The sequence below is a fragment of the Temnothorax nylanderi genome, unplaced genomic scaffold (assembly GCF_030848795.1).
Source record: "Temnothorax nylanderi isolate EJ_2023f unplaced genomic scaffold, tnyl_v1.0 TNYL_tig0714_pilon, whole genome shotgun sequence".
Classification (NCBI taxonomy): domain Eukaryota; kingdom Metazoa; phylum Arthropoda; class Insecta; order Hymenoptera; family Formicidae; genus Temnothorax; species Temnothorax nylanderi.
Window position 1 is genome coordinate 64,691 of NW_027249776.1, and position 13,072 is coordinate 77,762.

The 13,072-nt window shown below is 34.8% G+C and overlaps 1 protein-coding gene across 3 annotated transcripts; it reads right to left on the reverse strand.

Moving 5' to 3' along the window:
- Positions 1–1,309: 1,309 nt before the first annotated feature.
- Positions 1,310–4,441, reverse strand: LOC139784959 (bifunctional polynucleotide phosphatase/kinase-like). Of its 3 annotated transcripts, XM_071724136.1 has the most exons (7): positions 3,939–4,375; positions 3,211–3,618; positions 2,933–3,091; positions 2,130–2,411; positions 1,975–2,036; positions 1,753–1,886; positions 1,310–1,672 (listed from the first exon to the last, which is right to left on the reverse strand). In XM_071724136.1, exons 3-6 carry the CDS (start codon positions 2,996–2,998, stop codon positions 1,883–1,885), a joined length of 414 nt encoding a protein of 137 aa, XP_071580237.1. In that variant the 5' UTR covers positions 2,999–3,091; positions 3,211–3,618; positions 3,939–4,375; the 3' UTR covers positions 1,310–1,672; positions 1,753–1,882. The 3 variants fall into 3 exon arrangements, with proteins under 3 accessions (XP_071580237.1, XP_071580235.1, XP_071580236.1); XM_071724134.1 differs by having other exon boundaries at positions 3,211–4,375; XM_071724135.1 differs by having other exon boundaries at positions 2,933–4,441.
- Between the last annotated feature and the right edge of the window lie 8,631 nt (positions 4,442–13,072).

Consider the following 13,072-nt stretch of genomic DNA (forward strand, 5'->3'; position numbering starts at 1 on the left):
ATCATTAAAAAATGCGAGATTTTTTAATTATGTATATTCGGGACGCGAGGAGTTACGTTTCAGGGGATATTGTCCATGGTGATTCAATATATTATAGAAGCCCACGAAAAGTTACTCCTTTACGCCTTCAAAGTATACAATAAAGAAAACGGAAATACGGAACTTAACCGTAAGGTAAAATGTATTATGATAGAAAATACTGTATTAAAATATTAATAATGTTTAACTTCTGATATAACTATTATAACATAATACATCTGACGTTGAAGCATATGCTTACCGTTAAGTCTTTTCTGTTATTATACACTTTAACTTACATTTCTATTTCGTACAGAGATCGAGGAATAGCGATGGGCGCGTTCATCAGGTGCCAATAGTTGCAAAGCTGTTCAGTGTTTCTAGTGGTTCAGTTTTTCGATGTGGTTAAGACCATTTTTGTAGCCCAATCGGAAAAGTAAACCACTAGAAACATTAAACAACTTGCAACTGTTAGCATGTGCTAAACGGGCTCAATGCGATTCTTTTATGGATTAGAGCAAGGACTCTCACAGAACTCTTTTCAAAATGGCCCTGAACAGCGCAAGAGTTCTTATCGAGCCTTTGCAGTCTCTTTAGAACTCATTTAGAACTCTTTTATAACTCTATTTGAACTTTCGACCTTTTTTAGAACTCTATTTGAACTCTTTCGAATCCTTTTGAACTCTTTTCGAACTCTTTAAGGAATACTTTTCCGTTTTTCAGACATCATTTGGAATTTACAAAAGAACTCGTAAATGCTGACATAACTTCGAATTCGTAAAGAATCACTTACGAATTCATTTCGGACAGAAATGGGATTCATTGGGGAATTCATTTTGGAAACTACGAATTCATGTCAAATTCTTTTGGAATTCTCTTTGCTATCTGGGTAGTTTCTACTGCATTGAAATCTTGCATAGAAAAAAATGTATTAGCATATCGCGCAAGAATCATCGATATCTAAGTAAACAATTAATCAAATATATACAGTATATATGCGTACATCTGGATTAATCCGAAAGCTTAGTCTCCATCTTTTGAAACATAAAATAATTTTATGCCACAACAGTGAAGTGCGGAATATTAAATAAAATGCGCCATTTAACAATAACTTCTAAGGTAACAAGTTTAATCTACGGTGACCTAAATTTAAACGTGAAAAGAAATTAAATTATTTCAATGAGTTCTCGAATCGTCCCCAATCAGAAATAGACATGAGTCACGTAGAAAACGAATTTCCTAATTCGTCTGAATTATTCGATACAATGTTCTAGTTTAAATGTGACACTACTTTGTAAAATGTTAAGTTTTATTGTTTTCTCTACTCTACGATCAATATAACAATCTTTATAAATTTCTTTCTAAATAAAAATATTCTACACAATCGGAAAACTATTTTACAACATGAGTAAAGAACGAAGTCAAAAAGCGAAATAATCAATTTTGACGCGATTAAAGGGGATCATCAATGGCGATTGTATTAAACTCTAGTCCATACTGACTAAGAATCGCGGATTATGCGTGAAAATTGTAGAGTTTCTTGACAACTCTTATGTACAGATGGATTCAAGTGTTTCTGGCTTCATTCATCTGGTCCCATGCCTACTTGTTCAGTATGTCCGTTCATTACCAGTTCTTCAGTAAGGGAAATTAGCTTTAAAAAATCAATTAATTTCAATTAATTTGCGCATCTGCAAAGAGATTCTCGAAGATTGGATAATAATAACTACTTACCTCATAATTTTGTATCATAAAATAAATATTTGCATAAATATTAGTTTGAATGCGACCTTCAATCTGAGTTTGGGCAGCAACTCCCTTTGAGGAATAATTTTGTACCACATTGTAAGCTTCTGTCGACCATTTACCTGCAAAAGAGTAACATCAAAGTATAATTACATATCCAAAGATAAATAATTTTGAGTGTAGAGATGTATATATCTAAAATCTACTTACACGTAGGAGTTGATAATAATCTCGTTGATTGAAATGTGGCTTGGATCAGTCAACTCGCGAAACTGTAATATAATAATAAATCGATTAGAATTTTCGGAAACATTACTTCATACGATTCTTTCACACGATGACGGTTAATGTTAATTTTCGATTACCTTATTATTACGTTTCGCGTGTTCTATACTTGTCGTCATGACGAAACATCTGACCGAGACATTGCGCTTCTTGGCTATCTCAATATATCTCTTTTTCGAAGCTGGATCAGGATTGGTATTGTCTATAACTTTACTTTTTCCTTGATTCAAGCATTGTTGGACTGCAGCAATGCACTTCTGCCAGCTGCCTAAAGTGTCTCTGTTGACGTATCCGTATTCCTTCAGATAATTCTTTGCAAAATGCGATTTTCCGGAGTCTGGACTGCCGACCATAAGTACCACCTGTTAATGGATATCTATAAGCACGAGGAAAGAGCGGGCCTCTGTTCACATTTGACGTTCACGATGATATTCGTGTTATGCACGATGCTTCTGTTGAAACCGAGGAATCACATGCCGGAAAAATTTTACTTAGGTATTTATCATTAAAAGAATACTTTGTATAATTCTCTTTTATGTTATTTCTCATTAGATCATGGTACGAGAGGAACAAACACATTTTTCCAGCGAGTAGATGGGATCCTTTTGATCCAACGAAAAGTTATGACAAGTATACAGTGTCGGATAAAAATAGGAAGAAAAATAAAATCTGATAAACTTAGATTCAACGAATTGTCCAATTTCGTTTAAAGGATTCAGATTCAAAGGACTGTAATTTAGTAGAGCTACATAATCGAGTAAATGAATTAAATATTATCACATAACTGAATGAATTGCGTGCCTAATCGCAATATTACATACATTAAAATAACATGCCAACATTGTGATATTGCTTCATAAGTTTTATCACTTAGTATCTTTACCTTAGTTACAATAAAATCGTAAAACGTATAATGGTGCGGTAATATAAGAAAGATCCTCCTCGACATACATTAACTGATCTACCATTACTGTTTTAAGCTCGCTGAATTCACGCTTCGGAACTTCTAAACATCTCTGAAGAAGCTGATAGATAGAATTACCTGTATGTGAAAATTTAATTTATGCAGTAGAACATTATATATCACGCCAATGTTACTCCAAAAGTGACACTGGAGTATTTTAATAACTTAAAAATTCTCTAAATCACTGAGACATTCACCTTTCTTCATTATAACACTCCGACGATAGCCAGATCCATCCCAATAACTGAATGTGATCTCAATTTCTTCTTCCTTCAACGCGTTCTGCTTTCTAGCCCATTCTTGCCTCAATTCTTCCTTAAGTTTATTTTCCTCCTCCTTCCTTTCCCTATCTGGCAAGAAACTTGTATCTACATCTGGATTTTTCTTAATCTTCTTAATCGCGAGGCCATCAGATTGCTCATTTTCTGACTGCGGGGATTTTTCGGCATTGTCTTCATCCAGATTAAAAAACAAAGCTTGAATCTGTCTCTTCTGTTTGTTCTTTTCTTTTCCTGCTCTTTTTCACGTTCCTTGTATCAAAGCATGATATGTATGACTAGATGACATTCAGAGCACTGGGCGAAAATCACATAACATTCAGAGCACTGGGCAGAAATCACATGTGTATATATATATATATATATATATATATATATATATATATATAATCACGGCAAACCGCATATATAACATCGTGTTATTTTTATTACATTTAGGAAAATTATTTCATATTAACTCAATAGGCGTTAAACTTGCATACATAGGGAGCTTTCCAACAAGTGACACAAGCCGACACAAACGTCGTTCTATCTTTCTTTTTTGGCAATGAGTAACAAAGACAAACCGGTAATCTAACCTATACTACGTTTACGCGAGCGTTACTTAATTCTGTTTAGTAACTTACGAAAACGATACGATAACTTACGATAATTCCTTCGCGTAAACGGGATCTCTTCGGCATCAGCTCCATGCCGTCAATATATCTAGGTTAACCTGTGTAAACACTCGCGTAATCGCGTAAACGTAGTATAGTAAGTAACAGTAATATATATAGAATAATAGATATATAATTACATATAAAACAATTACCTTGAATTAATCGTCGCGTCGCGTAAAGAGTCACGGTCGGTCTCGCTCCGACACTACCGTGTCTCTCGATAGGTTAACTGAACTGTCAGTGACAGCGCACTGAACGCACTATCTGCACTGCGCGCAGCCGCGCAGTACACACTTACACACACGTATTAACTGAACTGACTGTGACAGCGCGCTGGCGAAAGCGCCGCCAGTGTCGAAAAAGTGAAAGTGACATTACTCTGTTATATGTATGTTATAATCGCAGCGTAGGAGGAGGAGGAGAAGTAGGGGAGACCGGGGCCTAACCGTCAGTTTTTTTTTCCGTGCCGATTTTTAACAAGAAAATAAATAATTTTAGTTAAATGTGGTATACCACTGTAAAGAGTGGAACCTTTAGCTACAAAATTTATATAGGAAATTTTATCTACGTCGCTTTGTTTAACCGGTATAGAGCAAAAACGACAACGGTGGAAAAATTGAAATCTCAAAAATGCCGGGGTTTAACCGTCACACTGCATTTTCAATACATATACGTACATCTAATCCTGAAAAATGATAGGATACATCTTAATAATTGTTTTTTAAGAGAAAAATATAAAAATTTATTTAAAATTTTTATGCGAAACGTTATTAAAAAATAGTTACGAGGGTTCCTCTTTCCGCAGAAGTTACTCGCCCGACTTGTTTCACTCCTCGACGTCCGATGACTCTATTCGGTGTCTGAACGGTTGTAATTCCCGTCTCATCCATATTCCATATGCAGTGAGCCTGGAAATGCCCGGAAATGCCTTGGAAATGCACCCGGACTGCTTACTGACGGATTAACCCCAAACACAAGTTTCAGGTTTGATCGCCCACGAAATATTAGACATCAACGATAATGAAAAAACTACACTGGATTCGTGTTCAGCATGCATTACTCTTTATAATCACGTACCTCGAGATTTGGAGAGCAAATATTATTGCAGATATTACAAAATTTCCACGCGCAGAAAATGTAACTTTCACCTTCCGAAAACACGTTTGCCCTCGTAAAAATCATAACACGGCAGGTAACCTGCCGAAACTCCGTTGGTCACATGGGTACCATAAGCAGCGTTTACAATGTTAATAGCGAGTTCGCACAATATACAGATTCCGAGATATTTGATTTGACGGTTCAACCCCGGCGACGGTTAGGCCCCGGTCTCTCCTATCTTAAATAAAATTTTTCACATTTGGACTTTGCGTCCCAATATCTCCGCTCGTAGGGCACGTAGCGAAAAATATTATAGGAGATACCCCCCCCCCCCCCAAGTCGACCCCAAGCTATCGATCAAGCCTACTTAGAATTTGATCCGTTCACTCGTTATCGAGATCTCAACATCTCGAGTACTCGCAACCCGTCGCGTCGCGTAAAAGAGTCACGGTTGGTCTCGCTCCGCGTGTACTTGGCGCGAGACACTACCGTGTCTCTTGATAACGCAATTTTGTGATATAATAATTTTGTTAAGGTGAAATTAAACTACTATCACTTAGGTTGAATTTTTGGATTTACAAAATACATTGCGTGATACTTGGCGCCTTTTTTTACCTTTTTTGAAAAAGGTAATTTTGTACTGATATCACGCATTTTGAAATGCATTTGAAATGCATTTTGAAATGCATAAGCAGGGAAACAAATTAAATTTTTATTGAATTAGCAAATTAGTAATTAGTCACAAAAAATTACTGATTAGGTACATAAAATATAATAATATTTAGGTAAAGTGATTTACGAATTACTTAAAGAATTGGTAATTTGTTAGAGAAAAATTTCTAGTTACGTGAAAATTAGTATTTAGGTAAAAATGTTTTTTGTAAATTGGTAATTAATAGGAATAAATTCTTTATTATTAAAATAAATTAATATTTGTCAAAAATAAATTACTATTTATTTAAGAATTAATAATTAGTGGAAAATAATTATTAATTTTTTCAATAATAAAATTAGTCTCAAGTAATTAAGTTAGGGGAGACCGGGGCTAAGCCGACACTATTTTTTCAAAGGCAATTTTTAATATTTAATTAAAATTTTTAGGCAAATTCAATGGTACATATTTAAAGAGTGTTTCTTCAGGTACAAAATTGATTCAGGAAGTTTTGCTGTACGTCGCTTTGTTTTGCCGCCAGGAAAGGAAAAGTGACGCGAAGACAAATTTTCGAATTGAAAAATGCCGGGGCAAACTCGACACCCCGCCGGGGCAAACTCAACACTTTGTCTGATCGACACAATTTGATCTGGAACTTATTTTTACTGTCTGAAAATGAAAATACATTGTTTATTGTGTATTTAAAAAGTACAAAAATTCGGAATAAAGTAGCTAGAACAATCATTTAAAATAATGAGAACAAAAATTGTTGAACTTTCAATTATCTTCATCTAAACTCATGTCTGAAAAACAATTAATGCAGGTAAACTCGCGATCGGACGTGCGCATACATTTGTCATGAGCCATACGGCTGCATGACAAGCATCGTTTGTTACTGGGAGCCGAAACGGCGTGGTGTTGACTTTGCCCCGGACGTCGTTTTTCACTTTTGTCACTTCAAAAACATGAAAATTTTGAAAATATGCAAAAACGATTATCGGATTCATATAGAGCATCAAATTTTCCATCAAAATCACTTACCGGTAGATTCGCAAGAGTAAAGCTCGATGAAAGAGTAGACATTTTCGAGAGATCAGAAAAATTACTTTTCACTATCAAAAACGCTTATGTCGCGTTAAAAATTACACTATAACTCAGAATGTTACCAAATTCCGTTGATAATACTGGCACATAAAGACGCATTTACAGTAGGAAAGGCAAGTTTCTACGATAGATTTAAATTGGCAAAAAGCCTAGTGTCAAGTTTGCCCCGTTGTCGGCTTAGCCCCGGTCTCCCCTACTTATTTTAAAAATATTAATTAATATAAATTACGCTACATTTTCTCGTTCTCTTTACCTTTTACAATTTACAAGACAGCATATACGTACATACGTATGCGATTTTGGATACACTTTACTTCTTAAAGATCTCCTCGATATCAGTTCCCTGCGATCAATATATATTGATATATTGATAATCACTATCACGACGATCACGACTGTCACTACACTGATAAATCCGTGTTATGTGATCAGCATAGATATTACTCGTATCTACGCCGTATTTTCGTCTTGCGCTTTATTTAATGTGTAATAAATACAGAAAACAGTTGAAAAGATCGTTTTAATACAGAATGTAAACGTTAAACATTAAAGCAGAAAATAACAATTAAGAAGAGAACGCATATACGCATACATACATGGATCGGTTGCGCATTGTATGTGACTTCGCTTAAGGGCTGTTGCCGATGATTTCGCTTAGGGGCTGTTGCCCTGAGTCGTGAGAGCGGTAAGCGACGACGCCTGGGGGACTATCGCCCTGAGTCGCTACCTGATTGTTCGGATGCGACAGCGCCTTGAGGTGTAGACCTTGGGTCGCCTTGGCTTGACACACACTTTACTCAATGTTCACAATTGTGTCCTTTGTATAGAATTTAAATGTTTGTCTCGAAGGAAAGGCAAAATCTCGAGCGATCTTTCGTGGCCACGTAACCGATGTGTACACGTCGAAGAAACGAGGAATAATCGAAAATCGGCCGTGACAACGAAGGATCGAAAACGCCGGAGCCACATCTAGCGAGCGTTGAAACTCGTCCCTAAGATACCGAATTATTTATTTGTACATATAATTGATTGATGTACCTATAGGTGAATGTGTGTGTGTATGTGTCTGAGCCATCCGACAATCTCTCTTATTCGCTTTAGTTATGTCGTGCACGACGCATGTGTTAACTACATAACAATCCGACCCACTGATATTTCGCTTCTTGTGACGCCCATCCTAATATCGTGACACTTCGATCCTTGCGTGACGCGACCGAAATTCGGAATTAAACGATCGTATTAACGATGAGAGACCACGGTGTTGCACAATACATATTTCTACACTGAACCAAAACTGTACATGAATGCAATAAAAGCATTCATTGTAGTAATAAAAAATTCATTAAAATTGGTCCAAAGAATTATTTTATTATCATAATGATTTATGGTTTATAAAAGAATAATTTGAATATTAAACTATTACTACAATTCATTGTAACAATAAATATGTACATTGAAAAATCTGCCATGGATTTATTATATTAACGGAAGACTTTATTGAGTTAATGAATAATGTAATTGAATCATGCATACGATTTATTATTATTAATGCATGTAATCGTTAATTTGATTAATGATTTCATTACTTTATGATCACGTTTATTGATAATATGAAATCATATAATTGACTACTTCATTGTATAATGAATTTTTTCATAGATTTATTAAAAAGCTTTATTAAAACAATAAATTTTTTAAATTAATTGATTAAAAAACTTTATTGAGTCAATGAATAATGTAACTGACAAGGGAACGGTAGGAAGTGTCCCTACCCGATTTGGATGAGCTTTGATATGTTGTTGAGCATCAAAAAACATTAGACACGTATTTTTTTTGCGGCGTATCTCGACGTTTAGGGGTTAAAACAACCCCTCGAAAATAACGGATTTTATATTTTTTTGCGAATATCTTCGAAAATATAAGGCGTAACGACAAAAAATTTGTACGAAATGTTTATGGCTTTTTGTGCTCTTTACAATGGCGTAATCAGATTTTTCAAATTGGTCACATTTTTTAATTTAACCCCACCCCCACCTATTATTTTTGCCAAATATAACAATTTTTCCAACGCAAATTTAAGAGCGTCAAAGGCCAAATACATCCATGTGTATTTTTATTATGATACCATTATTCGATTTTTGGCAAGACGAGATGATATGTGATATAGGCGTCGCGCTGTAGGTAGGTGTTGCGTTATTTCTGTTCAGTTGCGCTGTACGCTTAAAAATTTCCATTTGTGCATATTTTCTCATACTACAATATACTATACTAGACATTTTGGTGTCCAACTGCACAGACCGCATTTTTACGGTGTCCAGATAATCCGTGTCCAAATAAACCGTGTCCAATACACGGTGTCCAAACAAACCGTGTCCAACAAACCGTGTCCAATGAACCGTGTCCAAATGAACCGTGTCCAAATTAACCGTGTCTAAATGAACGGTGTCCGAATGCCCCGTGTCCAAATGAACCGTGTCCAAATGAACCGTGTCCAAATAAACCGTGTCCAAATGAACGGTGTCCGAATGCCCCGTGTCCAAATGAACCGTGTTCCAATAAACCGTGTCCAAATGAACCGTGTCCAAATAAACGGTGTCCAATTGATCGTGTCCAAATGACCGTGTTTAAATGAACGGTGTCCAAATGAACCGTGGCCAAATAACGGTGTCCGATTGATCGTGTGCAAATGACCGTGTCCAAATTACCGTGTCCAAGTGCATCTCTCCCAAAAGATTATATAGTCACTGGCAAAACTGGCAAAGAATTGAGTAAGAGCTGAATAAAAAATTATATTAAATATTCAATATCAAAGGAAAAGTAACAAACGTAAGAAACCAATAAAAGTTAACAATAAAATGCACTTACATGTTCACAAAACGACAGCGTACAGCACACAGTTCTTTACACTTCAAACTTGCGATCTGAAATGCTTGCTTTTCGAATTATGACACGAGCAAATGATATTCAAATGCTTGAATTGGTGGTTGTTGATTTTGTTGTGCCGTAACCGGGATAGTATATTATTGTAGCGGTTAATGTGACGCACGTGTTCGTTCAGATTATGATTTGCGACTGCCCGCCCGATCTTACAATTTGTCGGAGTCGACATTCCGTTGCTCGTCTAGGACTCTCGAAATAGCGTTAACCTCTCGCTGTCAGTGCCTTGCGCTGGCCTTTGCATCAGCGCTTTCGGTTATCCCGGAGAAATGGAAATTTTAAGCGTACGGCGCACAACTGAACAGAAAGAACACAACCTACCTACTACGCGCACGCGACGCCTATACCACATATCATATCGTTGGCCAAAAATCGAATAATGGTCATAATACAAAAAAATACACATGGTATTTGGCATTTGACGCTCTTAAATTCGTTGGAAAAATTGTATTTTTGGCAAAATAATAGGTAAGGGTGGGGTTAAATTAAAAATTGTGACCAATTGAAAAATCTGATTACGCCATTGTAAAGGTACAAAAAGCCATAAACATTTCGTACAAATTTTTTGTCGTTACGCCTTATATTTTCGAAGATATTCGCAAAAAAATAAAATCCGTTATTTTCGAGGGTTGTTTCAACCCCTAAACGTGTGAGATACGCCGCAAAAAAAAACGTGTCTATGTTTTTTGATGCTCAACAACATATCCAAAGCGCATCCAAATCGGGTAGGGACACTTCCGACCGTTCCCTTGTGAGTAATACATTAGATTTCATTAGTATTAAGTATGTAATCATCAATTTGATGAATGATCTAATTACTTTATGACCACGTTTTTTGATATTACGTATAATATAATTGAATTATTCATTGTATTAATGAATTTTTCGTAGATTAATAAAAAAGTTGTTGAGACAACGAATTTTTTTATAGGTTATTGAAATTATTATTCATTGAATCAATGAATAATATAATTGAGTAATACATTTAATATTATTATTATTAATGTATATATTTATTATTTGGTGAAAACTTAGGGCCAGTCTTTCAATAGTCGTTCAAACTGAAGTTTAGCTAAACTCACTCTTCATCTTTTTCTAAAGGGATATATCCTTTTAGTTCGGATCCTAATAATATTAAATGTATTACTCATTATATTATTTGTCTCTTTCTAACTATAGTTACAAAGAGATGAGAGTGAGTTAAGCTAAGATTAGAGTTAAAAGCGACTATTGAAAAACTGGCCCTTAATCCCATAACAATTACATTTATTGATTATTAATTACATTACAATTATGTTTATTGATACTAATTACATTACAATTACATTTATTGATGTTATAAAGTAATATTTGAGTATGGCATTGTGGCATTAATATTTTTCATGATTTTAAATACTTAAATACTTTATTAATGCAAAAAACAACTGTTAAATCTGTTAATTTATTATTAATTTATTACAGATTTATCACTTTTACAGAATTTTTAACTATGTTTTACAAATTCATTAATGCAATGACATACTGAAATATACTATTTACAGTAATAAACGTAGTTAAAGAATATAAGGTAATTAAATCAGATATCGAGTTATACATACATACTTATTATAATACTAATATTAAATGTATATAATATTGTAATAAATGTAATAATATTAAATGTATTTCTGCTTATACTAATAGTAGGTACTAATCCATCTGTGACTAATTTAAACTGATAATTTATTCTTAAATACGATTATAAAACCGTTCGAAATTAAATAAAAGTTAATCAAAAATGAATCCAAAACAGCCCTAAAACTGATCTTTAGATAATAGAACAAATACAAAATAAAATTTTATTAATATCTATATTATTTGCATAGATATGTGTATATTATATTACATGAAAGGTAAAATGTCGGTTAATATTTTATGCAGCTTTCAGATTTTCTATTAATACGTGAACTTTGGAAAAGGAATTATTAGATTTAATTTCAAAAAAATTCAATTTAATAAAGTTCCAAACATTGAACTTTCAATCGGAAACTTAAATTAAATACATAAAATTTTAAATAATATATCAACTGCCCTAAGAAAGCTGTTAAACGAATATTTAACATTGTCGAAATACACGTAAATATCTGTTTTCTTGAAATGTCTTCGCCAACACACACAATGAAGGGTTGAATGCACTGTTTTTGATTTTTTAGATACATAAGATGATCCTCTATTTCTTGATGAGATTTGCCAAGTAAACAAAAGATTCCTGAGAATCTCTAATAGTGAATTTTATGGTACTTTTTATGCCAGTCAAATCTTTTTTCACATTTTGTTGGTTGGAACCAAGTAACCGTGGAGGCTCCAAAAAACTATTGCATCACGACCATCTATACAAATAAAGTCAAATAAATAAGAATGTTTACAAGTGAAAAAAATATAAATTTCTAACAAAATAATATAACTTACTTTCAGAAAGTGTCTCCTGTTTTAACATTTGTAGGTATGTGTGGTGTCCTGAGGTGGTTAATAAAACACTCAGTTGTAACAATCGACAATAGATATGTATTGGTAATAATCGGGGAGATAACAGAGTATAATGTGTGTATCCCTTGACGGTCACCGGGTAACTACTCTATCCCCGCTCGTTCCTACTCACTGAGGTGATACCTTTTCGGGGATCGCTGATCACAGTACACGCACCGGTACCGTGTTAATGTGAATACATTACAATTCCTCCCTTTTTATTTCTCGCTACTATAACAATTTCTTAATCGATTGGAACGGCGCAATACTTTCTCTGGTTCGCTCACAGGTGCAACTTTAACGTTAGTTTTATTATCATTTGGCGGAATGAATCGGACGATCTGATCGACGTGTCGTTTCCAAACTTTGCCAGTCTCTACTTAACTTCGAACGTTACTGGAGATAATTTCTTTATAATTTGACCTTCGACCACGCTTATTACTACGTCACTGAAATCATCGACCATCACACTCTCGCCAATTTGGAAATCGACATTTCGATTGCCTTTTCTACTCGCTACCTGTGCCAGCTGCTTCGCTCGTACATCATCGCTCACGCTCGGCTTTAATAAATCGAATCTCGTCCTCAACTCTCGCTTATACATCATGTATGCAGGCGTTCTTCCCGTTTTACAATGCTCGGTAGCTCTATAATCGAACAAGAAGAGATTAATTGCATAATCAGCGATTTGCCACTTGTGACAATTTTAATCACTTTGTCTTTGAATGTTTCAACGAAATTCTCGCTGCGCCGTTGGTCGCAGGAATGCGGTGCAGTGACTGCTAGTTTTATACCGTTGATTTTTACAAAACTCTTGAAATCGATA